This window comes from Acytostelium subglobosum, assembly GCF_000787575.1.
Source record: "Acytostelium subglobosum LB1 DNA, scaffold: scaffold29, whole genome shotgun sequence".
NCBI lineage: Eukaryota > Evosea > Eumycetozoa > Acytosteliales > Acytosteliaceae > Acytostelium > Acytostelium subglobosum.
In genome coordinates this window covers 78,140-103,901 of record NW_012236504.1, presented here as the reverse complement: position 1 = coordinate 103,901, position 25,762 = coordinate 78,140, and the positions used below count along the sequence as shown (strand labels likewise).

The 25,762-nt window shown below is 45.7% G+C and overlaps 11 protein-coding genes across 11 annotated transcripts; 6 read left to right on the top strand and 5 right to left on the bottom strand.

Annotated features, from left to right (window-relative positions):
* Positions 1-17: 17 nt before the first annotated feature.
* On the bottom strand, positions 18-2,534 carry SAMD00019534_108080 (hypothetical protein; the record flags this gene model as incomplete). The annotated part of the gene is made up of 2 exons (XM_012893837.1): positions 18-1,913; positions 2,505-2,534. 2 exons carry the CDS (start codon positions 2,532-2,534, stop codon positions 18-20), a joined length of 1,926 nt encoding a protein of 641 aa, XP_012749291.1.
* A 250-nt stretch (positions 2,535-2,784) lies between these two features.
* Positions 2,785-4,455, top strand: SAMD00019534_108070 (hypothetical protein; the record flags this gene model as incomplete). Its single annotated transcript, XM_012893836.1, has 2 exons — positions 2,785-3,846; positions 3,949-4,455. The coding sequence occupies 2 exons, from the start codon at positions 2,785-2,787 to the stop codon at positions 4,453-4,455; spliced, it is 1,569 nt and encodes a 522-aa protein (XP_012749290.1).
* Positions 4,456-4,553: 98 nt separating this feature from the next.
* SAMD00019534_108060 (hypothetical protein) lies at positions 4,554-7,476 on the bottom strand (the record flags this gene model as incomplete). Its single annotated transcript, XM_012893835.1, has 2 exons — positions 4,554-5,556; positions 5,669-7,476. 2 exons carry the CDS (start codon positions 7,474-7,476, stop codon positions 4,554-4,556), a joined length of 2,811 nt encoding a protein of 936 aa, XP_012749289.1.
* Positions 7,477-8,491: 1,015 nt separating this feature from the next.
* SAMD00019534_108050 (hypothetical protein) lies at positions 8,492-11,227 on the top strand (the record flags this gene model as incomplete). The annotated part of the gene is made up of 6 exons (XM_012893834.1): positions 8,492-9,307; positions 9,583-9,727; positions 9,797-10,083; positions 10,166-10,275; positions 10,407-10,635; positions 10,706-11,227. 6 exons carry the CDS (start codon positions 8,492-8,494, stop codon positions 11,225-11,227), a joined length of 2,109 nt encoding a protein of 702 aa, XP_012749288.1.
* Positions 11,228-11,968: 741 nt separating this feature from the next.
* Positions 11,969-14,993, top strand: SAMD00019534_108040 (hypothetical protein; the record flags this gene model as incomplete). The annotated part of the gene is made up of 6 exons (XM_012893833.1): positions 11,969-12,463; positions 12,570-12,800; positions 12,866-13,657; positions 13,720-14,080; positions 14,153-14,869; positions 14,941-14,993. The coding sequence occupies 6 exons, from the start codon at positions 11,969-11,971 to the stop codon at positions 14,991-14,993; spliced, it is 2,649 nt and encodes an 882-aa protein (XP_012749287.1).
* Positions 14,994-16,443: 1,450 nt separating this feature from the next.
* On the top strand, positions 16,444-18,044 carry SAMD00019534_108030 (hypothetical protein; the record flags this gene model as incomplete). Its single annotated transcript, XM_012893832.1, has 3 exons — positions 16,444-16,516; positions 16,673-16,770; positions 16,974-18,044. The coding sequence occupies 3 exons, from the start codon at positions 16,444-16,446 to the stop codon at positions 18,042-18,044; spliced, it is 1,242 nt and encodes a 413-aa protein (XP_012749286.1).
* A 206-nt stretch (positions 18,045-18,250) lies between these two features.
* On the top strand, positions 18,251-19,144 carry SAMD00019534_108020 (hypothetical protein; the record flags this gene model as incomplete). The annotated part of the gene is made up of 1 exon (XM_012893831.1): positions 18,251-19,144. One exon carries the CDS (start codon positions 18,251-18,253, stop codon positions 19,142-19,144), a length of 894 nt encoding a protein of 297 aa, XP_012749285.1.
* Positions 19,145-19,231: 87 nt separating this feature from the next.
* On the bottom strand, positions 19,232-20,432 carry SAMD00019534_108010 (hypothetical protein; the record flags this gene model as incomplete). The annotated part of the gene is made up of 4 exons (XM_012893830.1): positions 19,232-19,500; positions 19,567-20,124; positions 20,195-20,300; positions 20,379-20,432. 4 exons carry the CDS (start codon positions 20,430-20,432, stop codon positions 19,232-19,234), a joined length of 987 nt encoding a protein of 328 aa, XP_012749284.1.
* A 267-nt stretch (positions 20,433-20,699) lies between these two features.
* Positions 20,700-21,108, bottom strand: SAMD00019534_108000 (hypothetical protein; the record flags this gene model as incomplete). The annotated part of the gene is made up of 2 exons (XM_012893829.1): positions 20,700-20,843; positions 20,965-21,108. 2 exons carry the CDS (start codon positions 21,106-21,108, stop codon positions 20,700-20,702), a joined length of 288 nt encoding a protein of 95 aa, XP_012749283.1.
* A 219-nt stretch (positions 21,109-21,327) lies between these two features.
* SAMD00019534_107990 (hypothetical protein) lies at positions 21,328-23,815 on the top strand (the record flags this gene model as incomplete). The annotated part of the gene is made up of 7 exons (XM_012893828.1): positions 21,328-21,487; positions 21,576-21,823; positions 21,896-21,964; positions 22,032-22,227; positions 22,293-22,780; positions 22,824-23,353; positions 23,437-23,815. Coding segments are annotated over 7 exons (2,070 nt in total), but the record flags the coding sequence as incomplete, so codon positions are not given.
* A 253-nt stretch (positions 23,816-24,068) lies between these two features.
* SAMD00019534_107980 (hypothetical protein) lies at positions 24,069-25,259 on the bottom strand (the record flags this gene model as incomplete). The annotated part of the gene is made up of 3 exons (XM_012893827.1): positions 24,069-24,279; positions 24,349-24,937; positions 25,028-25,259. Coding segments are annotated over 3 exons (1,032 nt in total), but the record flags the coding sequence as incomplete, so codon positions are not given.
* Positions 25,260-25,762: the final 503 nt, after the last annotated feature.

Genomic DNA, 25,762 nt, shown 5'->3' with positions numbered 1-25,762 from the left:
GATGGGCTTGGGAGTATTTAGTCTCTCTTGATCTTTGTCAGTCTCTCTTGGGCATAGTATGACAAGGTCTTCTGTCCAAAGAAGACGGTTGGGATTAAAAGTACACCGAGGTATTGGAGAGTGACGACCATGGTCATCGAGAGCCAGTAGGTGATGATCAACAGAGCGACGGCGGCAATGCATCCGACAAAGGCAGTGGTGTAGATGAAGCCCATGCCAGTGGGGAGGCTGACGTTGACGCCAACGATTGGGAGACCGAGCAAGAAGATGAGGGCTGGGGCCAAGACGATGAGGGTGAAGACCTGGGACACGATCTCCTTTGGACGTGCCTCGGGCTGGCGGAACACATGGCTGATTGGCTTGTGCTCTGGGAAACGAGTGGTGGGCACTGGCTTGCCGGCAAAGGCAAGCTGGACCTTACCAACGTTCCAGGTGAGTGGGGTGATGGAGTGGTCGCCAACGATCAAGGTGACTTGGTAGTCGCCCGAGTTGAATCCAACCAGCTTGCCCATATCCTTGCTGATGAGGTAGGTGTAGGTCTCGGCGTTGAAGATGGCCTGGACGACGGTCTCAGCGATTGGCGAGGAGAATCTAATTCCGACCTGCTGGGCGTTGAATGCAACTCCTGTCGAACTGACGACGCGGAAGGAGATCTGGCCGACCGACTTGGCGGGAATGACAACGAGCTCGGGCAACTGCTTCATGTAGTCCACGTTGTAAACAGTCTTGGACTTGGCCAGGGCGTCCTTGGTCTCGGCGACGACGAGCTTGAAGTCGGTGACGCTGACGGCGCCGGTGATGGTGAAGGTGCGCGACACGGTGAAAGTGTTGAAGTTCTCACCAGTTGGGACGACCTTGAGGTCAAGGACGTAGGAGCCGAGCTTAAGGTCGGTCAAGTCGGTGGAGTACACGCCATTCTTGGGGGCTCCGAGAGCCTTACCCGAGAGAAGGGAGTTGGAGCGAGCGGTCGAGAGGACCAGCTTGTTGATGGTGACATCGGAGGTGACGTCCTGGTCAAAGATGTCGCGCACAGTCAGTGCAACGGGTGTGGTCTTGGCCGAGGAGAAGATGTTGTTCTCGAGCTGCACTGAGAGTGGCTGTCCGATGATGTTCTTTTGACAGGCCTTGAGACCAATGACCAGGTTGAATGCGTCAGCCAACGAGGATGGCTGCTTGAATTTCAAGAAGTAGTTTCCGATTCTCTGGATGTGCGATGGCTGCATCATTGCCATGACCTTTTCGCTCTGTGATGTCAACGAGACAATGCCACGAAGAATGCTCGAGGTGGTGGCAAGGTTGACCCAGTGGAAGTCGGAGGGGGACTCGTCACCCTGATCGACGATGCTGGGCAACTTGGCGACGACCTTCTCGACGAGCTTGGTGACGGCTGGCGAGTTGAGACGGTAAGAGAGACGCGACAGAGTGAAGTATGCAACACCGTTGTTGGTGATGGATGCCTGCTCGTCGGCGGCCTCTGACTTGAACTCACCGTCCAGGTCCATGAGCGAGACCAAACGGTCGGCCACTGGCTCCAGCTGCTTGATGTCGTAGTCCACCTTGACCTTGGCATCAATGTACGAGAAGATGACGTTGACGGCGTCGGCCAGCTGCTGCAGCGAGCCGCTGTCGAGAGCCTTGGTGATGGCGGGGCTCAGCTGGGTGAATGGCACGGGGTTGGCGGCCAGACACTTGAGGTCAGCCAGGATGGAGACACCGTAAAAGATGCTCTCAATGTCGGAGCTGCGTTGGGCGATCAATGTGCGCACATCGTTGCAGAGAGTAGAGTCGTGGTTGATGGTGATGCCGAGACGGGCCAAGGCGCCGACGGCGTGGAACGTGTCCTTGAGTTCGCCATTGAATAAGCCATTGCCTTGACGCTGTGACTCTACAAATGTCTTCAACACAGTCTTATCCTGTGCATTAAAAGTGGATGTCAAGCTTTGACAATGGTGCCTTTGCAGCCTCAGTCATCAATGCGACTGAGCTCAACACTGTCAAAGCCACAATAGCCAGCAATGACAATGAATGTCTATATTTACTTTGTTTGTTATCTGTTATGATTGATTGATAGAGTTGATGAGGTTGTATGAGTGAGTGAGTCATCAGTCGCGAAGGTCATATGATCATCATGTCAAGTCATGCCAAGTCATGTCCACAATGAATGACTCCAAGAACTAAACATACACATTGTGTTTATGTATAATATATATATCTGTATCTGTCTGTCTGCGCGCAGTCAAGCTTTATTATGAGTTGATGAACATGCGTGATCTCAGAGGGGTGCAACTCAGAGATGTTCAATTACCTTGGGGCTGTGTGAGTGCCTGATGATCAAATTATCAATTTGATTAATTTTTTTCAAGGTCCTTCTGATTGTGTGTTGACTTTTTTGACAACCATTGATCAATAACGAAGTTCTAAAGTCTCGTTACATCTGATCAATGCATGCAAAACGATAAAAAACAAAAGCACAGTAGTGTGAGAGAGACAAGACGACCACAAACATAAAGCATTGTATTTGTTTGATCGATCATACACAGCACTCTAAACAAGTACAACAGACAACAGACAATGTTGAATATATTAAGAAGATCGGCACAGGCCTCTGTGTCTACCCGATCATTCTTGTCTGCTGCTGCGTGGAACCATGGTATGTCCAATCCACAACGAGTGCGACTGAGGCTACACAGACAGCGACTAGGACTCCGACTAACAATCAATCAATCAATCAATCAATCAATCAAACAAACAGGACCAGTGTCATTCATAACACCAAACAGCAATATGATCAACAACAACAACAAGAACAATATTAGATACATGACGACTACATCTGATGATAAGAAGACAACAATGGCACCACCAAAGATGCCATTCTTCCCAAAGGATGATGCACCAATTGACTTTGACTTGATTTCAAAGGAACTCAATGTTCCAATCACGGAGAAGGGAATCAGCCTCGACCCTCAGATGCTCGAGAAGTTTGGCGTGGAGAACATCAATGTGAGCGATCAGCACGACACGATGAAGATGCTGGAGCAGCTGCTGCGATACGACGAGGGCAAGAAGTACGTCAACCTGTTGATCAGCGACATCAAGTCAACGTTCAACATCGACTCGGACGAGAACATGAAGATCAAGCTCGACACACTCAACACAGAGTACTCGCTCAAGCTGGGCGTGCCCAGCATCGAAGCGTTCATCAAGGAGCACAACACGATCGAATCGATGACGCCTGAGCAGAACAAGATCGTCAGGATGTACTTTGAGCGTCACCCATACGTCAAGCACATCCGCCAGACGGGCATGATCGTCGACCTCGTCAACCTGGTGCAGGTGTACAACACGACGGACGCGGCGACCTTCCAGGAGAAGTTCGACCAGAAGTTTAAGTTCTCTGCCGACGCCGACCAGCAGCCCGCCAGCCGCGAGGCCGAGCTGTCCTTCCACGACAGACAGTACATCGAGCAGGGCAACAGCGCCGACGAGCACTTTGCCACGTCCACACTGCAGCAGGAGCAATACGACAACATGCTCAAGCTGATCAAGTCGGACGCACTGCCCGCCTACCTCGACAAGTTGTTCACCGACGCACAGAAACAGATATTGCAGCCCAGCACGGTCCTGGCCAACGAGCAACAAAAGGAGGCCGATGATGCCAAAGAGCGTCTGCTCAAGTTGGAGGGCTTTGATGGCCCCGATGAGCGCGAGATATATCCCGACGTGGACCTGACGAGGCCTGTCGAGTACCAACATCAGGCCAAGGATCCAAAGGGTTTCCTCAAGTATTACAACCTCTATCCACAGAAAGTTAAGCAATGGGTCGACTACACTCATACACCATTGGTAAGATTCCATTCAATGTTATTGATTGGGAGTGGGATAGTTCCACTCCGACCCATACCCTAGCCATACCACTTACACCTCCATCCAACAACAACAACATAGGGATTCTTCACCAACCTTGGAGTCTGGTACAACTTCCCAGAGTGGTACGCCAAGATCTACCCTGCAATGCAGCCAGAGCAATTGGTTACGAGTGGCGAGACCAACTTTGGAGAGCAGAGCCAGATCCCTGAGGACTTGAGGAGTGTGTACCGCTTTGGCGTCACGCCAGAGGAGGCAGCCATCCTGCATCCCAAGCTCAGGGAGTTCCTGTCGTTCCGTAACGCCGACCAGGGCGAGATCAACGCCTATCGTCGCCAGGTGTGCGTGCAAAAGTACGGCAACGACGAGGCCGACACTGGATCCGCCTCTGTACAAATCGCAATCTTCACCGAGCGCATCAAATACCTCGAGGCACACGTCTCGAAGAACAGGAAGGACAACCTGGCCAAGCGCAGGATAATGCTGCTGCAGTCCCAGAGGAAGTCCATGCTCAACTATCTGAAGAGAAAGAACGTCGAGGAGTACTTCCGCATCACAAAGGACTTGAAGATCAGAAACACCCTCTAATCAATCAATGTCGTCGTCCCATAAAGCAATCGATAATATATACACAACAAAGAAAGAGGGGAGGATTGATGTCCATTGTTTATTCAATGATTGGTTGATCACTCGCCTGGCTGATGTTGTTGTTGTTGCTGCTGCTGTTGCAGCGCACTGTACATGAGTTTGTATTGTTCAAGCAACTGAGGGATGTCGGGGTACTTGAGTGAATCGAGGTTGGTCGCGCCAAACGTCAGCCAGTTCATATTTACATTGTTGATGCCAGACGTGCTGTTTCGCAGACGTGTCTGCTGCTGTTGCTTCTCCTCCTCAAGTTCCAACACACGACGTTTCAACTCCTTATTCTCCTGCTTGTCCAGTTGGCTAACCACCTGCATCCTCCTTATCTCATTATCCTTTTGATCGAGTAATTGTTGGTAGTATTGACTGTTCGTGTTGGCGCTGCTGCTTGAGGATGATGATGTTGATGATGAGGGAGTTGGATTGAGAAGCTCTGCACCCTGGCCACTTGCTTGCCTCTTCTTTGTTGTTGTTGATGATGAGGAAGAGGATGATGGAAGTGTCTGGTTGACTTGGAGGTAACCTTGATGCTCGGCAATCATGTTGGTGACACGATTGACCAGTTGAGCCGGTGCCAATGATGCGCCAGGATGCTTCTCCTTATGCTTATTGTCAATATATACAATACAGTTGATTAGATACTGCGTGTTACAATCTGGGAACATCTCTGCCAGTGTTGCCAATGCACTATCATCGAATACTGTCGGTCTCGATTGTTGTGTATCCACCTTATCGACTATTGCTGGTGCTATGGCCGTGGCTGATAGACTTGGTGCCTTTTGTTGTTGATGATGTTGTTCCAATATAGATGTCAATGTGTCTGATGTAGCGATGGATGTGGAGGAGGTGGACTTGCTGATGGTCTGACTATTCCTCTTGGAAGACTTGTTGGACGAAGACGTCACACCCATCAGCTTATTATACTCCTTCTTATCAATCTTTAGTGACTCTGCCTTGATATTCTCGATGAAGTATATAACAGATATCAACTGTGTCATATAATATAAAGCTTCAGAATCTGAACAATCAGAGAACTTGCTTATGAACCTGTTGGTGTTGCCAAGTGGAAGTTGGAAGTTGGAAGTTGGAAGTTGGAGGTTGGAAGTATGAGTGAGTGAGTATGACGAGTTGGTAACGATTGAATCATTAGGGTGCTTACGTGACATTGGATTGTAGATGTTGGGGATTGGTACGAAGTACTACGTAGATGAGATGGGGAAGCAAGGAGTCGGCACCATGTGTCTCACCACTAGTGAGTGCCAGGTTGCTAAGAATGGACTTGCAACACTTTACAATGTACATGACCTTGTGTCGACAGCTCTTGGTGATGTTGATCTTCTGTAGGTACTGACCAGCCTCCTGCCACATCTGCTCGTTGCAGTTGCTCGACGGGATCTCCAGATGCGCCGGCAGCACAAAGTGCAGCCGCTCGATCATCAACGACAGCTTGTCATCCTTCTCCACCTCGTCTTCGGTCGCGCGGAATACATGGTCGTAGATCTTCTCAATGACGTATTGTTGTAGATGTAGTGAGGTGAATTGGATCTCAGCGTCAGAGGCATGCTTCCACTGTGCATCGTTGCTGAGTGAGTGCATTAGATTGGTGCTAAAGTCCATCAGTGCTTCGCGCAGGTCATCGTTGGTCACATTCCTGTTCTTCAACTTGCTGATGAAACTGTCTATCGATGACTTGAAGTAGGGCGCCGCATCCAACTTCTCGAGGAATGACTCGTATGAGTAGGGCTCACTTAGCTCGATGAACTTGGCAAAGTCCTTTGGGGCCTCGTCGCCCAAGGGTGAGATCGTTTGTGTTGCCGTGGGGAATAGTTCAGTCTGTTGCAATGAGAATGGCTCCATCACTGATGACCGCTTATCCAACTCGTCCATAGTCTGTTCCAAGAGTGGTGTTGGTGGCGCTGACCTCGTTGTCGTCGTCGTACTCGGCAACTTTGTCTGAGACGATGACAACAGGTTTGTGAATGTGTTGAAGAATCCTTCGCTGGCATGATTGTCCTTGCCATCTCTACTGCTCTCTTTACTTGTGCCATTACTGCTCGATCCAGATTCATGTCCAAGTGCGCCGTCCTCTTTGATTGGTGTGATTGGTTTGATTGGTGAAACTGATTCGCTGCGTCGGAATATTCGCTTGAAGAAGCCGGGCTTGGCACCGGCAGCGGCAGCGGCGGCAGATGTTGGTGTGGTCGGTGATTGTGAGCTGGTGGAAGAGGTGGACTGTGGCGAGGTGACTGTTGGCGTGGAGAATGATCTGACATGATGGATGTGTAGTGAGGGTGATGCTATTGACACTGGAGATGGTGTGGCCACTGATAGAGTCAAAGGCTCATCGACCAAGTCATCTGGAAGTATTGCTATTGTTGGTGTGGCAATGAATGGTAGAGGGAGGTGGGTAGGTTGTGGAGCAGGTGAGGATATCTCGTTAATTACACCGGAAGGGGCGTCATGCATGCCAGGGATGTCCTCATCCGCATCCTCCACCACATTTATCGACAATGTTTCCATCCCCTTCTCCTCATCCTCCTTCTCCTGCTCCTGCTCCACAGTCTGAACTGCAGCAGTAACAGGATCTTCATTTAAGAAGTCCATTTGTCTTTCATGCTTTGACTCGATAAACGCGGTGAATGGTATTACTGGAGTGTCATCTTGATGTTCTGGTTCCTGTTCCTGCTCTTGCTCTTGTTCTTGATATTGTTGTTGGTGTTGATGTTGAGGATGTTGATGTGGATGGGCCTCGAATGGACCAAACACATCAGTGCCACCAGCATCTTCACTTTCCGAACTTATGCTTGATAGTTCTGTATTGTTGTTCAGTGGTGAGATACCATCTTCATAACTCCTGTCATCGACATATACAACTTGAAGTTGATTGTTGATGCCATGACCATTACTTGAACTTGAAGTGAACTGATGTTGCTGTAGTTGCTGCTCCTTGGTATCTTGTTCATACATTGGTGGTGAATGTTGTTGTTGTAGTTGTGATAGAGTGGATGACGATGAAGTATCCACTTCAATATTATTATTAATATTATTGACAGTAGTAATAGTATTTATATTGATCATTATTAATATAACATAATAAACTTGTTATTGAGAGGGAGAGTGGAGAAGTAATGCTACTACTACTGATGTTTCTGTTGCTTGTCTAGTCTATGTATCTGTATGTCTGTCTATCTCTATCTATCTGTCTGTCTGTCTGTCTGCAATCATGTTGTTGACAAGTGACACATCAATGTAACAATAACATCAACCAACTGCCAACCAATCATAAAGTGCTTGAATGATTGAGCATCATGTATTGAACGGATCTAAAGACAAGAGATGGTGTTGTGGTGTGTGTATGAGTGAGTGATTATGATGATTGATTGAAAGTGGTGAGGGTGTAAGATTAATTAACTGTGGAGAGTGGGTGATTGCAAACTTGGGAAAATGAAGTATGAATACTTTATCACTAACAAGACTTGGTAAAGTTAGTTTATAATAGAAGATAATTTTGAAGTTGACAATGAGATAATTACTATTGTCAATGAACTTTTGAGTAATCACTCGAGTCAGAATACAAAATATCTGATTGACATTCAATCGAGATGCTGTAGATTGGACACTCATTGTTACCCCCGATAATATAGACAAGTTTGGTGGGTAATGGGTTATTAGTGGCGATTTGATTTTTTGATCAAATTCTGATCGGTTCTTATCAACAAACACCCTACACCAACACTCGCAAACGGAAACATGGAAGGGCTTGTTTGTTTGTTGGATGGTCTTCTTATGAGGTGTAGTTGTTAGGTTCCACCATTCATTCACATAACATAAGACATAACTTAATATATATATATATATATATAATCAATCAAACAAAGATAATATAGGATTGATCAATCAATCAAATATTACCACGAGATAGATATACGACATGTCTTCAACATTTGAAACAATGAAGAAAAGAGATGGATCTTATAGATTGATGATAAAGAAAGCTTTGGCCGACAAGAATGATCATGATAAGGCCACGATGTTGGCCGCCATCGAGATCCAGAGACGTGCAAAGTTGGTGAAGGACCTCATCAAACATATCGTCTTTTTCATTGTGTTCCTCACGGTGATCATCCTCCAAAAGGACTCAAACTACGTGTACCAGATCGGTCAGTCGCTCAAGACTGACCTCCAGTTCACGGGCACGGGCACCAACGACGCCTACACGGCCATCACCACGCAGGACCAGTTCAACGCGTACCTCACCGGCCAGCTGGCGCCACAGATCGCGTCCATGTCCTTTGCCAACCCCTACAGCATGAACAGCATCATTGGCGGCACGATGCGCATTCGACAGATGCGCGTGCGCAAGGACAGCTGTCCGACGCTGGGCCTCAACATCACGTGCTACTCGCCCACGTATGACTCGTCGACGCGCGAGACCCAAGACATTGTCGGCACCAATGGCACCGTGTACGAGTTCAGCCATCACACGGGCGACCCCATGGTGTTTGGCTACAATCAATACTCTTACGAGCCCACTGGCTACTACATCGACATACCCATCACGAATGCCCAGGCGGGCGTGCAAGGACTGATCGACAACACATTCTTCAACTATCAGACTCGCGCAGTCATCATCTCATTCGTCACGTACACGATCAACTACGAGTCACGTGTCACAGTGGCCTACCTGCTGCTCGAGTACTCGGCATCGGGTACCATCGAGCCATATTACTCACTGCGAACATATCGTACCAACATGTATACCACGCCACTGGATCGCTTCAGAGGCTTCCTCGAGATAGTATTCATCATATTCGTGGTCTACTACCTCTACAACTTTWATCAATGAGGCCAGAATAGACTACCTACTTGGCAGATTCTATTATTTCATCACATCATTCTGGAACATTTTGGATATTGTCAATCTATCTGTAAGTACCCTCCATTGATCATTCTGGAATTATCCCATTCAATCACATTTCCAGACTTTCCAAATATATCCATCATGCACTAACCTCCGTCCAATCAATCAATCACTCACCTGGAACCATCCCACTCACTCACTCAATCAATTAGTTATTCTTGGCATCATTCATATTATATGTTGTGTTCTTGAGCAACAGGAACTCACACTCAAGCCAGATTGATACTGTTGGATACCCAACATTCCTTGAGGCATTGGGTCAGACAGCATTAGTTTATTATCAACTTAGTGCCATTAGTATGTACATCTGATCACTCACTCAATCAATCAATCATATACTCATACCATCACACTCTTCAATCAAAGATATATTATTGTTGGCATTCAAGACATTTAGATACCTTGTGATTCATAGACGATTGTACGCACTTTGGATCACACTGTCACATGCTAGGGTACAATTGATGACATTTACAGTGATGTTCTTGATCATGATGATTGGATTCCTGATATCAGGTTGGTTAACATTTGGTCATGATGAAGTTGCTTACTTTGGTTTCATCAACAGTCTTGGAACATCACTTCAATTCATCATGGGTAATCCACCAAACTTCCAAACGATGACCTATACCAACAGAGCACTTGGTCCAATTGTAAGTATTGTACAATACCATCCCTCCTCCCATCACTTTGGAATCATTCCACTGACTCAATCAATCAATCAATCATTTTTAGTATACATTATTATTCATTATATTCATGTTCTTGATCTTGTTCAACATGTTTGTGGCTATCATTTCAAACAGTTACTCAGAGGTGATCAACAACATCAACAGCAAACAAAAGTATWAAGAAGACCTTGTTATCTGTATGTACATCCATTCAATCAATCAGTATGGAATCATTCCACTCACTCACACCGCCCAAACAATCAGAAATGGAAGAGATATGTACTATCACTCAAGTTTACATTCAGGAAGAATATATATGATGTTAGTACATTGGTACAGATGTTGATGGAGAAGAAACCAGACTTGTTGGTGGAGAAGGGATTGACTCCAGAGAAGGTATTCGAAGAGATTCAAAATCTTGGTCTAGGATTCAAGTATGACGAGGCACAATACTACACTGACCTACTACTCAAAGTTAACATTGAGAGGAAGAAGTTCCTCCAAGGTATCCTTGCGAATAAGAGTGCTGCAGGTGTAAGTCATCATCATCAATAATTGGGATAGTTCCAGTCACTCACACAATCAATCAATCAATCAATGACAGACATTCGAGTTAAAGTTGATTGGAAGACATAAGATATTGAGATCTGTAAAGATTAATGAATGGGCAGAGGAACAGGAGAAACAGGAGAAGAAGAAGGAGAAACAGAGATATAAGGAGACACAGATGGAAATCCAGCAAAAGGTGGACCGACTACTTCAATTGCTGGGTGATGCCACATATCTGATGAGTGTGTCCAGTCAACCAAACTTGGCAAACATCCTCGCCAACAACATCAACAACAACAACAACAACAACAATTCCAACAACAACAACAACAATGGAGCAACAACATCAAGTAGTAGTACCATCAACAACAATATTATAGCGAGCACTGGAACAATTTTAAGTAGTGGAACCAATGCACCACCAGCGAGAATCAATCAGAGTCGATCAAACTTGTTACAGAGTGATCAGAATGATGATGGCAGTAATGCCAATGTCAATGTACTGACCGACAGCATCGGTGGAAGCAGCGGCGACATGAGTAGCAGCAGTGGCTCCATCGAAATGCAACCAATGTAGTAAGTTGGTCCAACAATTATACACTCTCACATCACACAAATACCAATGAATGAATGAACATCATGATATTTATTTCCAACTACATTTCTACCATCCAATCCAATCCAATCCAATCAAACATGGATGGTTGATGATCATCTCCGATCCCTAAGCTAAGCTTACATCACATTCTGTGTCACCTTGCTGCAAAGATGGCTCTCTGGCAACATTGATTTTTGTGCACTTTGAGTTACTCCTTGGAGCTTTCTTGTGTGTGATTGTTTTTTGTTCAACTAATGGCTCGATTTCCTTAGGTTTGGTGTGATTGGTTGGCACCCCCTATTTGGATCAATACCCGACACGACTGACACCAGTACTCAAAACAATTGGTGACCACAAGGTCTTCATCAGTACCATGGTTGATCATTATCCCCTGGTTTGAAGTATCATTTGATAGCAACACAACATGTACTTATATTTATAACATATATATCTTATTATTATTCATATTTATTCATTCTTGTATATATTACACACATAATCAATCAAAGCCTCTATCTTGCCCTCGACAGGGAGTGGGTCTCAACACACACATTCGACGAGTCTACAAACAACACAACACAACTCACTACCACTACCACACCACACAGACTAGAAGGTCCAACCCTGGAGTGGCAACAACAGTAACTCCGCGCCAATCCATTCCTTCCATCTCACACTGTTCATCCACACTTACCCTCAAATTTATAACACATTACAATCATGGTGGAGCCTGGAGGAGTCGACGGCACTGGCGAGAACATCAGCAGTAGCAATAACAACTTCAACAACAACAACAATGGAGTGGAGATGACTGATCATCCATTCAGTTTGGATACAAGTACAGACAGTAGTAATAGTAGTAGCAATAATAGTAGTACAACATTGTTAATGAACAATAATAGTTATCAGAACCCGCAGTCAAGTCGCCGAGACGAACATAACGGTGTGCCAATGTCAATGTCCAACAATGAACCAGGGACATCATCACAATCGGATTACAATGAAATCGATGATGAAGAAGTGGTTTCAATTAGATCTCGTGGAGTCAGTCGAGCATCATATGGACACAATCAAAAGAACAAACTGACGCATGTGCGTGGCAAGCACACCTACTCCGAGATGGACAAGATCAAGATGTCACAGTTCGAGTCACTCGACTTCCCTGTGATCGATAACCAAGTAATGAGAGACTTTACCAAGAAGACTACAAGATTCGTATGTTTGAAGTTCCAGCAATGGATAGGGTGTATCCGCACGGCAACACGGCAACACGGCAACACACTGAAACACGTACTAACACCACTCATTCATTCAATGTTAGAAACATGCATTAAGAACATTTGGCAAATGGGCAATATGCTTCTCGATTGGTGTAGCAGTAGGATGTGTGGCTTATATAGTTAAACAGCTGGTGGAGATGATCTCTGAGTTCAAGTTCCACTCCTCTGGCAAGCACATTGAGAAAGGCGAGAGTATTGCCGGTTTCTTCATCTACTATGCCATCAACCTACTCTTTGGTGTCTTGGCATCATTGGCCATCATCCCTGTTGGTGTATGTACCTGTCTATCGATCACATGACCTCACTCACTCAATCAATCAATCAATCAATCAAACAGCACATTGCCTCTGGCTCTGGTATTCCTGAGGTCAAGGGATACCTCAATGGTATACGTATACCTCATTCAATGAACATTATGACGTTAGTCTCAAAGTTTGTTTCGTTGATAATGGCATTCTCATCAGCTTTGGTACTGGGACCAGAGGGTCCAATGATTCATATTGGCAGTATGATTGGTGGCGCCATCGGCCAGGTCAAGTCCAAGACGCTCAAATGGTATCCAAAGATCTTTTGGCGATACCACAATGATAGGGATCGCCGCGACTTTATAAGCACTGGATCGGCATGTGGCGTGGCCGCGGCCTTCGGTGCACCGATTGGTGGTGTGCTGTTCGCGCTCGAAGAGACCAGCTCGTTCTGGTCGCGCCAGCTGACGTGGCGCACATTCTTTGCGTGTTTGATCGCCACGTTCACGACCAACCTCATCCTGCAGGGCTTCCAGGTGCAGGTGCACGACTATGGCGTGCTGACATTTGGCTTCTCGCAAGAATATCTCTACCGCTACAGCGAGCTGTTGGCATTCGCTGCCATTGGCGTGCTGGGTGGCTTGCTGGGCGCACTCTTTGTCAATCTCAATGCACGACTCACTCACTGGCGCTCAAAGTTCTTCAACAGTCTGCCAACATACATGCGCGTGTTTGAGGTCATCATCCTTGTCACGTTCACATCCATCATCCTATTCACTGCCGCCGGACTCTCTGGCTGTCGTCCACAAAGCGACGTCACCTATCACAACACGACAATCACATCTGGTCAGAACGTCACATTCGTTCGTTTCCTTTGTGAGGAGGTATGTTTGTTATAATGCTCACTCCTCTCGATCATTCACTAACTCAATCATTCAATCAACAGGGCGAGTACAATGACATGGCTGGCCTCACTTTCAACACTTTGGACGCTGCATTGCGCCTGTTATACTCTCGAACTAATGGCCTGTTCTCGATCAATACTCTGGCGATATATACGCTCATCATATTTGTATTGACTACTATAACATCTGGTCTAATGCTCTCCAGTGGCCTGTTCATCCCGTTGATGCTGGTCGGAGGAGCACTTGGACGACTCTCTGGACAGTTTGGCGCGCTCATGTTTAGCAAGGCCAACCCTCCAATCGATCCCTCCATCTACGCCATGGTCGGATCATCAGCCATGATGGCTGGATTCTCCAGAATGACCATCTCCCTTGCTGTTATCATCGTCGAGTTGACAGAAGGTATGTGATCGATCACACTCACTCCGATTAGCTCGCTCACTCACACACTCATTCCAATCAATCAATGAACAGGTACACAATACATGCTGCCAGTGATGCTGTCAGTTATGATTGCCAAGTGGGTTGGAGATATATTCAATGAATCGATATATGAACACTTGATGGAGCAGAAGTGCTATCCATACTTGCCGACTCAGCCACCACAGTACATGGCAAAGTTTGGCATAACAGATGTAATGAAGACTGAAGTGATCACGTTGTACGAGGTGGACAAGGTATCTCGCATCATCCAAGTGTTGCAGTCCAACCAACACAATGGTTTCCCAGTGGTGGAGCGTGCAAGTAGCAGTGGCAATGGCAATAGCAATGGCAATGGCAATGGCAATATCGTAGGGAAAGACGATTACTCAGCCTCGGAGGATGGTATCTACTGCGGCATGATCCTTCGATCACAGCTAATCATCTTGCTACACTACAAGATCTTCTCGCACGATCAGCCATCGTTCCCCAACACACAAAACCGAGGTAAGAGTCAGCGACGCTGGGGTAAAGCCACCGACTATGGACATATCCCAGCAGACGCCCGCATGGACTATCAGATCATGACACAGGCTCTGGCGCGACATTTCCCTCCAATCGACCGCATGAACATCACACGCGAAGAGCTTGACATGAACATTGATCTCAGGCCCTACATGAACCTGAGTTCACTCGTAGCCAACGAGACCTTCTCCTTCCAAGAGGCATACCAAATATTCCGAACGATTGGTCTAAGGCATCTTCCAGTTGGTAAGTTGATGGTGTTTAGAATGGCGCCCGCGCGAACATTCAATGGAATGATATTAACATCCTATTATCAGTCAACAAACGAAACCAGGTAGTTGGAATGATGACCAGGAAAGACTTGCTCTAATGTCCTGCTCCACCACCACCATTAAATATACCAAACAAATGGTCATTTGGATGGTCTCTCGTTGCAGTGAGACTAGGCCAAATATGATGCCAATTGTACAACTTCGAGTTATGAACGAGAGGACGAGGATACGATCATTATGATAATGATATGTCTCATAGCCATCATACATACTATGACTACCTTACATGGACGACATAGGAGGTGGTCGACCACATGTTTGGAGATATGTAATGCCACGTTCTTTTGGCCTATCGATTTACTGACTTGTTGCCAACCAAGCCATCTCAATAAGTCAATGTGTCAAAGTCGGGACTCATTGTGGGCGAGATATCTGTCAAATGAAGGCCAATGACATGACAGATATTTATAATAATTTAAGATGGTGTCTTCTTGATTAACAACAGACACTCCCGTCTCGTTCACTCGCTGACACTCATTCACCAACATGCCCCAATATTGGTCATCCGCTCAACTCATGGTTGTTCATTACTCTCGTCGATCAAATTGAGGGGCAATCATAGGTAATCTCCATTGACATGCTTCATGTCATTGGCTTTTGGAAATACTGTCATGAAGCGGCCCTAACATCTGTTTCCTCACCCCCGCCCAATCACTAATGACTTTGATTGATTTCGCATGAGGGCTGCAAACATCGTTTTCGTTTCAAAACATCAGAACTGGAATTGATTGACTGGTGTGTGGTGGCTGTTGCCATGTTGTTGCGTTTGGAAACGACGGGCCATCACTCGTCGCGGGGTTTCACCATGATGAAGCGTCGAACCGTGGCCTTGGACCTAGATATTTTTGGTCTTCGAGGGCATCTACATTGCGGTGTGCCCTTCCTCGACTGTAGGACCTGCCTTCTTCAGACATGAATGATCTTCAGTCCTCTAAGAATATATTAGGTTGCATGCATGCCTTTCGATGGAGGAAGCAACCGCATCCATAATCGATGCTTGCACTCGAGCGTGTTACCCAACACTCCAGGAACATGGACCCACGTACTCATAAATAGGTGTCATCTATTATCCAGCAGGATGGAGGTCTAAGAAAAGATCAATCACTGATATTCACTGAATATTGATTGAACTGGAGGGTAGGAGCACCCGCGCAGCGCATACACAACTAGTTCGATATTTATAATCGTCTCCATCACATTTTGTTGGTACACCATCCAGTCATCAAGCCCTCTTCCATGTTGTTGAAGATGCTCAAACTTATGTTGTACCTGTACCAAGCCATAAACCCTCGACACCCGCTACCCACAACCTTTGGTAGTTGTCTATCGTCATTACGTAAGGGCAGTCTATTAGAACCCATCGTGATGGGTATTCGACTGGACCTATTACGCGAACCCATAGTTTAAATACCAGACAAGCTGGGCACTCAAGATCATTCATTATTCTTCCCAACTTTATACATACAGATAATAATAATTATTACAACAATGAAGTTACAACTTATCTTTGCCATTGTCTTGGCCTCAGTGTTCTGCGCCTCAGCCTTGGACCAAAACGAAGGTAAGCCATTAACAATAATAATTATTACTATCTGATCACATGATCATAACGATCTGATCACGTGACAGCTATCCAATCACTTGACATTTATTTAATATGGGAACCATATCAACTAATACTTGTCTCACTCCATCTGATCAATCTTCACTATCAAAGTGATCGCTCTCCAGTGGATCTCCAACCAATACTCACTTAACTGGTCATTCGGTAATGATACCGTTAACTGTGCCAACGCTGGTGTCTTCTGTACTGATGTAAATGGACAGAAGCATGTCGAGACTGTCATTGCTCAGACTTACAACGACTGGCCACCCTACATCACAGACCCAAMCCTACCTGAAGCCACCCAACACCACCACCTTGAAGCTCCCATACCTCACCGGTCTGTGGATCGACAACAGAGCCCCAAAGAACGCCTCGCTCAACATCCTTAACTACATCAARGAACTTGCCACAGCTCCAGCGTATCGTTGTCAGAAACGACAGCTCCGTCACCTTCCCATCAGACTTCCCAACCGGACTCCCATGGTTGTTCTACGTCGAGGTCACTGGATCCAGTGCCATCAAGACCATCTACACCAAGCTGTTCCAGGGTGCCATCAGCGACCTCCGCATTGACATCACCCCCGTCACCACCTGGAGTGCCGCCGCCACCATCACCGGCAACCAGATCCGCAACATCAACTTGGTCACCTCGGGCCCATTGCCATCCATCACCACTAAGAACTTCCCCAACCTCAACACTGCCCTCTTTGGCTTCAAGGGCACCAAATCCTACACCCTCAAGCTCAACTTCCCAGCCCTCAACGCCCTCTACGTTCAGAGCAACGGCAAGGTTGCTCTCGATCTCACTGGCACCTACAAACTGTACGAGTTGAACCTGTTCAACGACTTCACCTCGATCAAGCCACTCAACCTCGTCACCCTCAAGGTCACCGGCTCCATCACCCTGGACAACAACACCAGCCCAACCATCGTCTTCCCAGAGATTCCATGGGACAGCACCAAGCGTTACAACCAGATCAACGGAGGTCTCACCACCTTGCCCGCCGTCGCTGACTTCTTCTGGCAGAACAACAACTTTGTCAACTTGGCCAACAACAAGATCTCCTACATCCCAGAGGACTACTGCCACATCCCCTACAGAATCGTTGGTTTCACCGACAATGTTCTCTTGACCTCCGTTCCAGACTGTTTCCTCTGCCAGTGGCACGATGTCGCCAACAACTTCCGCGGAACCAACGTCGTCGCCCCACCAGCCGACTACGTCTGCCCAATCTCCCTGGACACCAACACCTACAGCATTGCCTCCAACGAGACCACCCTCACTGTCTACGGTACCAACATTGGTTGGGACACCGCCGACATCATCCTCGCCGACGGCACCATCATTGAGAACGTCGGTGACGTTGTCATCCCCAACAGACAGTTCAACTTTGAGCTTCCACAGCCAGTCCCAACCGATGCCTTCCAGCTCCAATTCGACACCGGTGTCGTCTCCATCACCGTCACTGTCTACCAGGTCTAAGCTCCCCAATCCAATAAACTAGTTACAATATTTATTACCGGATTCATTCGTTCATTCCATCCTTCATGCTTCGATTCATTAGTTCGTTGTCTTCCAAAGTGAATCACCTGTTTCCAGGAATTGAACAACTGTTGACAAGTGTGTTGGATTTCAAGTATCGTCCTCAATTTGAATTCGATCCATCTTCAAGTTCGCTCAAAGACACAATGTTTGCCGCAACAAGATCCAAAGCTAAAGCCGCCAAAGCAGCTACATCTGCTGCCTTGTCAAAGACGAGTAGTCCTTCTACCTCTTCAACAACCACATCATCATCATCATCATCAGACAACGAAGATGACGATGACGACTTTGTAACAACAGCTCCAAAGACAAAGAAAACTCAAAAGACTACTCCAAAGTCATCTACAAAGACAAAGCCAGCACAACAATCATCTTCATATGCCAATACAATGAGGAAATACTTCTTGGTGGAGGCTGCAAAGATTGAGGGCGTGAAGAAGAGGTCGGCAGAGATGAAGAAGTATATGCGTGATCAGTTTGATTATCTTGGTCTAAGAGGCCCTATAAGGAAGGCAACTTTGAAGGAGTTCATAAAACAACATGGTCATCCAGAGGACGAAGATCTGTTGCCAATCTACATGCTGCCCGAAAGAGAGTTCACATACTGCGCAATGGAGATGGCGATTCGTGGCGCAAAGAAAGGAAAGGAGGACCGTCTGGATCTATACCTTGGCATGGCTAATCATCAACCCTGGTGGGATACCATTGACTTTATTGCATCCAACTTGGTCGGTACCCATCTGCAGCTGTATCCAGACACGGTGAGCAGTCTGGTCGATGAGTGGATTGTCCACGAGTCAATGTGGATCCGACGCATAGCCCTGTTGTTCCAACTCAAGTACAAGAAGCAGACCGATGTCAGTCTGCTGTTCAAATGTATCGATGCTACTATACACGAGAAGGAGTTCTTTATTCAAAAGGCGATCGGATGGTCGTTGCGCGAGTACTCCAAGACGGACAAGAAGATGGTCAAAGGCTTTGTCGACAGTCGACCAAACATCTCCAATCTATCAAAGCGCGAAGCATTAAAGCATCATTGATTGGACGGCGGGCTCTGTCCTGCCTATGTATCATACTCTCGCTGGATCGCCAACATTGCTGGCTGGTTCATTCATTGACCAATCAATCTACATGTTTGGATTGAGGAATGACTCGAGCTCACTTCCACCTTGTGACATATTCAGATTGAATGTTGACTTGCCAAGTTCATGATCGCCTGGGACCATACCGCCAGGATTGAGCATGTTGTTTGTTCGCTTCATGTCATCACCTCCAAACGCGAATGAGAACGATGATGACAATGGTATCTGTGAGATGTCGATCGCTCCAAACGTTGAGTTGTCCAATCCCTGGTACATATTGTTGTTCGACGTTGAACTCTCAAAGCCTGCGATAGCTGTTGTTAGAATGGCGATGTTAGTATGTAGAGTACATGTGCATGTCATCCAACGATGACACATACAGTTGCTGTTATGAGTGTTTGCGATCAGTGTTGACAACACATCGGATGTGGACTGCTTGATGAAAGGATTGTTGAAGTCGCCTTGGTTGGATGATTGTGGTTGTTGTTGCTGTTGGACATCGTTTGCTGGTGATACTGATAACAGTGGTGCAGGTTCCTGTTGCTGTGAACCATTGTCCACAGATGTGACTGAGGATGTTGATGTCGAAGACATGGCAGAATACGGAAATGTTGGCAATAAAGAGTATGGGTCATCGATTGAAGTTGATGAAGTCGCTGTTGTAGTTGTTGTCGTCGTCGTGTTGTTGTTGTTGTTGCTATGACCATTGTTATTGTTATTGATGTTATTGTTGTTGAGAGATGTATCCACTAAACCACCATTCTTTAGTGAGCTATGATGTTGTTGCATCGCTGCACCTGGGTCACCTTGTCTGGCGATCATTGACTTTAATTGTAGACTGGCCAGGTGATTGAACTCTATTATCTGCTCCTTAATCTTCAGTCTCTTATAATAGATATTGAAGAAGTCTGGGTTCTGTCTCTCCAAGTTCATCAACACTGTGTTGAGGTATGTCAGCATTGATTGTCATTCATTCAATCATTCATTGTGTTTGATCATTGAACATACTTGTCTCTGAGAATGTTGGATTGACATTGAATTGATTCTGTAGTGTAATAATGATCTCTGTCTTTGTCATGTATAGTGTAAAGCACTTCTCAATGCATTGTTGTATCTGTTATATGGTTGTCATTGTTGTAAGTGCCTATCCTGTCATGTCCCATACAATCAATCATTCATTCAATCAACTTACATTACTCGCTTCATCCCTGGATATAGCCAGAGTCTTATCATCATTAGTCTCCATTGTAGTACTTATGTATGTGTATGTATATGTTCATCAGATAAACAATGAATGTAGGTTCATTAATGAATCTTGTTGGACTCAAACCCTTTCAAACTTCTGATTCCCTCTCGATCTTGGGCATGGCTACCACACACTTGAATGAATGGCCCGCGCGACCAACCTAACATGTCCATCATGGCAACAAGCCAGTGTACTTAAGTATGTGTAAGTGTGTATAATACAGTGTTTATTGCTTAAGATGATCTATCTAACTATCCCAACACCAAATTACTTGATAGAGTTCAGTTGGCCCTGTACAAACTCCAGTCCTTCTAGCATTGTGTTAATGGTCTGCTTGTTCAATTCAAAGATGACAGTCTTTGTAGCTGGTTGTTGTGAGTCTTCTGATGGTGTTCCTTTAGGATCTTCAACCTATTATTGTTGATTGATTGAAATGAGCATGTTTGGTCAGTACATTGATTGATTTGATCGAACACCATGAATATCTTTGTTTGTTTGATGATAACAATCCATCAGCATCTCATGATCATACTTGTAACTTAAACAAAACAGTTGGTACAGCCATTCTTGACATGACGTCTGATGATGTCTTGACATCCATTCTCCAATCCATGTCGACCATGCGTGGCAATGAAGCACCCTGTATTTGTGTTTGTGGCTGTTGCTGTTGAGACATGTCCTATCTTTATCTCTATCTATATGTTATATAATGTTATATGAAATATGTTATATGTATCTCAATCAATCAATACCTTTGCCCTTGCCCTGAGATTTACACTTGACTTTGGAATCGTCAAAGTCTGATTCTTGAAAACTATCGAACTTCTGATCATTTGAGATGATTGTGGGTTGACAAGTCACACTTGAACACCAAACACAAAGTTCACAAGATTGATTGTTTAGTGAAGTAGTTATAGACATTGACGACGACACAGATACAGATAAAGATATGGCAACAAAGGAACAACAACAACCAGTAGATCAACTATTCAAAGAGTTGGATGAGTATATCCAACAATCACAATACAAGAAGGCTATTAGATTATGCAACAAGAGTATGATTATAATCATTCATTCATTCACTCAATCAATCAATGAATCACTATGACTGACATGATGCATAACAACAACTACCATTAATAGTATTGGTTGCGAATAAGACAGATGTAGAGGCATTCCAATGCAAGGTTATTTGTTTGATGTTCAATGGCAGTTTCCAAGAGGCAATCGATTGTTTGAAGTCTGCTGCATCACCTGCCACACAGAGTGAGCCAATGCTTTATGAGAAGTCATACTGTCTATACAGCTTGACAAAGTACAACGAAGCATTGCAAGAGATCGCCACCATCAAGCAGAAGCCAAACAAGTTCTTGGAGTTGGAGGCACAGATTGTAAGTGTCGATCACAGTTAGTCCATTGTACTACAGCATGTATCTAATCAATCAATCTTACACATATAATAGTACTACAAGCTTGAGAACTACCAAAAGACAGTCTCTATCTATGAGTCATTGCTCAAGGAACCTGGCTACGTATGTACATCATTCATTCATTCATTCATTCAATGATCTTGGAGACAGACACTAACATCGCACATAGAATGAGAATGCAGAGTTGTTGACCAACCTCTGTGCAGCATACATTGATGCAGGAAAGGTACAAGAGTGCCAGGACTTGCTCAACAAGCACAAGAACTTGCTTGCCAAGACCTATGAGTTTGCCTTCAATGCTGCCTGTCTGTCACTCTACAAGAGAGACGTCAAGTCTGCCGAGACACAATTGAAGCTCGCCAAGAGTATGTAGTAGGAGTGGAGAGAGAGAGAGGAGTAAGGCATTGGCTAACAACAAACGCAACAACAGAGGTCTGTGTTGAGACACTAAAGAAGGATGGATTCAGTGAGGAGGACATTCAACAAGAGTCTTCATCATTGAATGTTCAGCTGGCTTACTGCCAGCAGTTGATTGGCAACGTTGAGGAGGCGCGCGAGGCATACCAGAGTGTGTTGGACTTGGAGATTGGCGACAGCGCATCATTGGTGGCCAAGAACAACATTGCCACTTTGAAGCAGGCATCGGGCGCCACTGACTACATGGCCAGCCACGAGCATATCAAGTCGCTCATCAATGAGAAGACAGAGAACAAGCTGACCTCGCGTCAGAAGCAAAAGGTGCTTTACAACCAGTACATTGTGTCGCTCAATCTCAAGAAGGTGACACAGTGCGAGGAGCTGCTCAAGACTCTCAAGACCAAGTACAACGACGCCGACATCAATCAAGAGATCGAGATTGCCCTCTCCACGCAGTTGGCCAAGGACAAGAAGTGGCGCGAGGCTGAGGATCTTCTAAAGGTTAGTATGAATGAGCAAGGCGAACATTGACATCATCATGCATATCCCTAACCTCTTTCTCCTCCGCCAACAGCAAAACAAGTCACTCAAGTCACAACTGGCACTGGCACAACTCTATCTTCTCGAGAACAATAACATCGAGAAGGCATTGGCCGTGCTCAAGTCATTGGACACAGCCACACAGGCCAAGCCTGGTATCATTGCCACGATGGTGGCACTCTATGAGAAGGCTGGCGATTTGGAGCAGGCAAGCTCAAGCCTCGACACATTGATCGCTTCGCTCGAAGCAAAGAAGAACAAGACCGAGAAGGAGGAGGACTCATACATATCGTTGCTAAAGGTCAACGGTAACTTCAAGATGAAGCACTTGAAGTATAAAGAGGCTGCCAGCTGCTACGAGAAGGTGCTCAAGGTCAATGCCAATGATCTCGTTGCACTACCATCCTACATTGTCGCCGCCTCCCACTACGATCCAACCGTCGCCCAGAAGTATGAGGGCAAACTCCCAGCCATGAAGTACAACGATAAGATTGACGTCGACCTCATTGAGAAGCTTGGTCTGGAATACGAGAAGTAAGTGTTTCCCAACCCATCCACATACGATCATTGGCCAATCTCACTAACAACGCCACAACAATAACACAACAACACAATAGGAGCTTAAAGCCAGTGGAACAGCCAGCACCAACACCCGCAGTTGTTGACAACAAGAAGAAGGACACAAAAAAGCCAGCACCAGTGGCACCGGTGGTAGTCAAGCCAAAGATTCCAAAGAGATTGCCAAAGAACTACGATCCCAATGTCAAACCAGATCCAGAGCGTTGGTTGCCAAAGTGGCAGCGATCGGGACACCGTTCCAAGAAGGGCTTCAAGGGCAAGAAGGTCGATCAACTCGCTCGTGGCTCACAAGGTGTTTCATCATCACAGCAGGCCAGCACCCTGGCCGCTGACGGTGTTACCAAGGTGATTGAGCAGCGCGCGCAAGCACCACCCGCTGCCAAGCCAAGGAATATCAACAAGAAGAAGACCAACAAGAAGAAGTAAGGAAGGCGAGTTGTTGGAACAATGAATAAACATCATACATAATCATTTGATTGATCAAGAAGAAGGTATACTCCTTGTCTTTAGTTAGTTTGGTTCAACCATGACCGGTGGTTGTCAGGTAGTTAGGCTACTGGCAACCAAGATTCCATGATAGATATGTAGCGCAGCATCAATCGATTGATGATGATGATGAGTGAGATAGAGAGTGTTGGCGACACCATGTTTATGAGTGAGCTATAGTCTAAAAGAAGCCAAAGTAGTTGGCAATTGCAACACCGACACAACTGCAGATTGACAAGAAGATTGCTGCATGACCAATCTGACAGCCCTTCTTGTGTGGCTCAAAGCCCTCTGGTGGCGTGACAAGTGCACCATGCATCATTTCATAAGTCTTCTCCAACAATGAGTCAATATCATCCTTCTCTCCAATCTCAAACGATGGCAAGTATCTAACGCTGTTGTTGTTTGATAAAGTGATTGGTAAGTCTTGCGTCTATTCGTCGATTACATGGCCATGTACTTACTAAACTGATCCAGAGCTTGGCAACAAGCTGCTGGTTGGCCACACCTCGTGGTTACCAAAAAGAACGACTGGGGCAATCCTGGCGCCAGACTTGAGTGCCATGTGGAATGGTCCCTTCTTGAATGGCTGGAGAATGCCGTCGTTGGATCGGGTGCCCTCGGGACTGATGACAACGCATGCCTTGTAGTCCTTGACCTTGGCTGCGGCGATGTCAATCGACTCAAAGGCAGACTGACGCTTCTTTCTGTTGATTGGGATGTGGCCCATGATCATGCCAATGGCAAAGACGTAGGGCACAAAGTAGAGCAGCTCCTTCTTGAAGATGAACTTGGATGGATTCTGAGTGTAGCCCATCAGGGTGATGGGGTCGACGTTTGAAGCGTGGCTGTACATGAGGATGGTGGACTTGCCCTCGCACTCGACTGGGAGGTGTCCTCCCTCCACTGTGATATCAATGTCATTGATCCAGAGCACGCCCCATGCCCAAGCACGGCTCAGCAACTCCAATGGGTAGTAATACTTCCTGACTTTAAACGTTCTAAGAACAGGTCCAATTACGAATGTGACTGGTGCAGCTAGCCACATACCAGCTTTGAATCGTGAGCGAGATGAGTGTCATTAGTTAGCATTCATTCATTCGATCATTCGGTCGATAGTTCGTTCGATTCGTTCAATCATACTTGTAATTAAGAGGACCCAAATTACTGAGCCGATGAATCTGAAGGCTTTGACAAGGGCACTGTCTTGACGCTTTGTGTATACTCTCTGCTTTTTGACAGGGGCACTGTCTTGACTCTTTGTGTGTACTCTCTGCATTCTGGAATCGAGCGAGGCATCATCAACATCATCGAAAGGTGGCTCATCTGGTTGTGTCCTTCTCTTCACCAGATTTGATTGTGAAGTAGTACTCATAATTGAATTTATATATTATGTAATATATATTATGTATCTGTTTCAATAGATATTTATTATTATGTGTTATGTGCTTTGTTACTCAACTGACTTTCAAGTTGACTTTCGGCATTGAGTGCTTTGTGTTGGTCGTGAGGGGCAAACCATGTCCCAAAAATCATTCATTTGTTTGTCAATAATAAACACAAAAGGACAAGTTGAACGACAACCAATTTGAAAAATCGAAAGAAGATATATCCTCTTAATGGGTGTTTGCAAACATCTTTCTGACTGATAGTATAATGATGATGGGTAACCTGTTACCAAGTATGATCAGTATTCTATTCCTTACAAATAATTAATTAATTAAATAATAATAATAATATATTTTGGACCATTGAACAAATGACAACATTTACTCTATTGGGAATAGGATACAACTTTAAGGATCTCAGTGTGATGCCCAACAGTCGTGAGATCCGTGTGGGAGCTAATTTAGATACACATTCACTTTGCAGATTGGT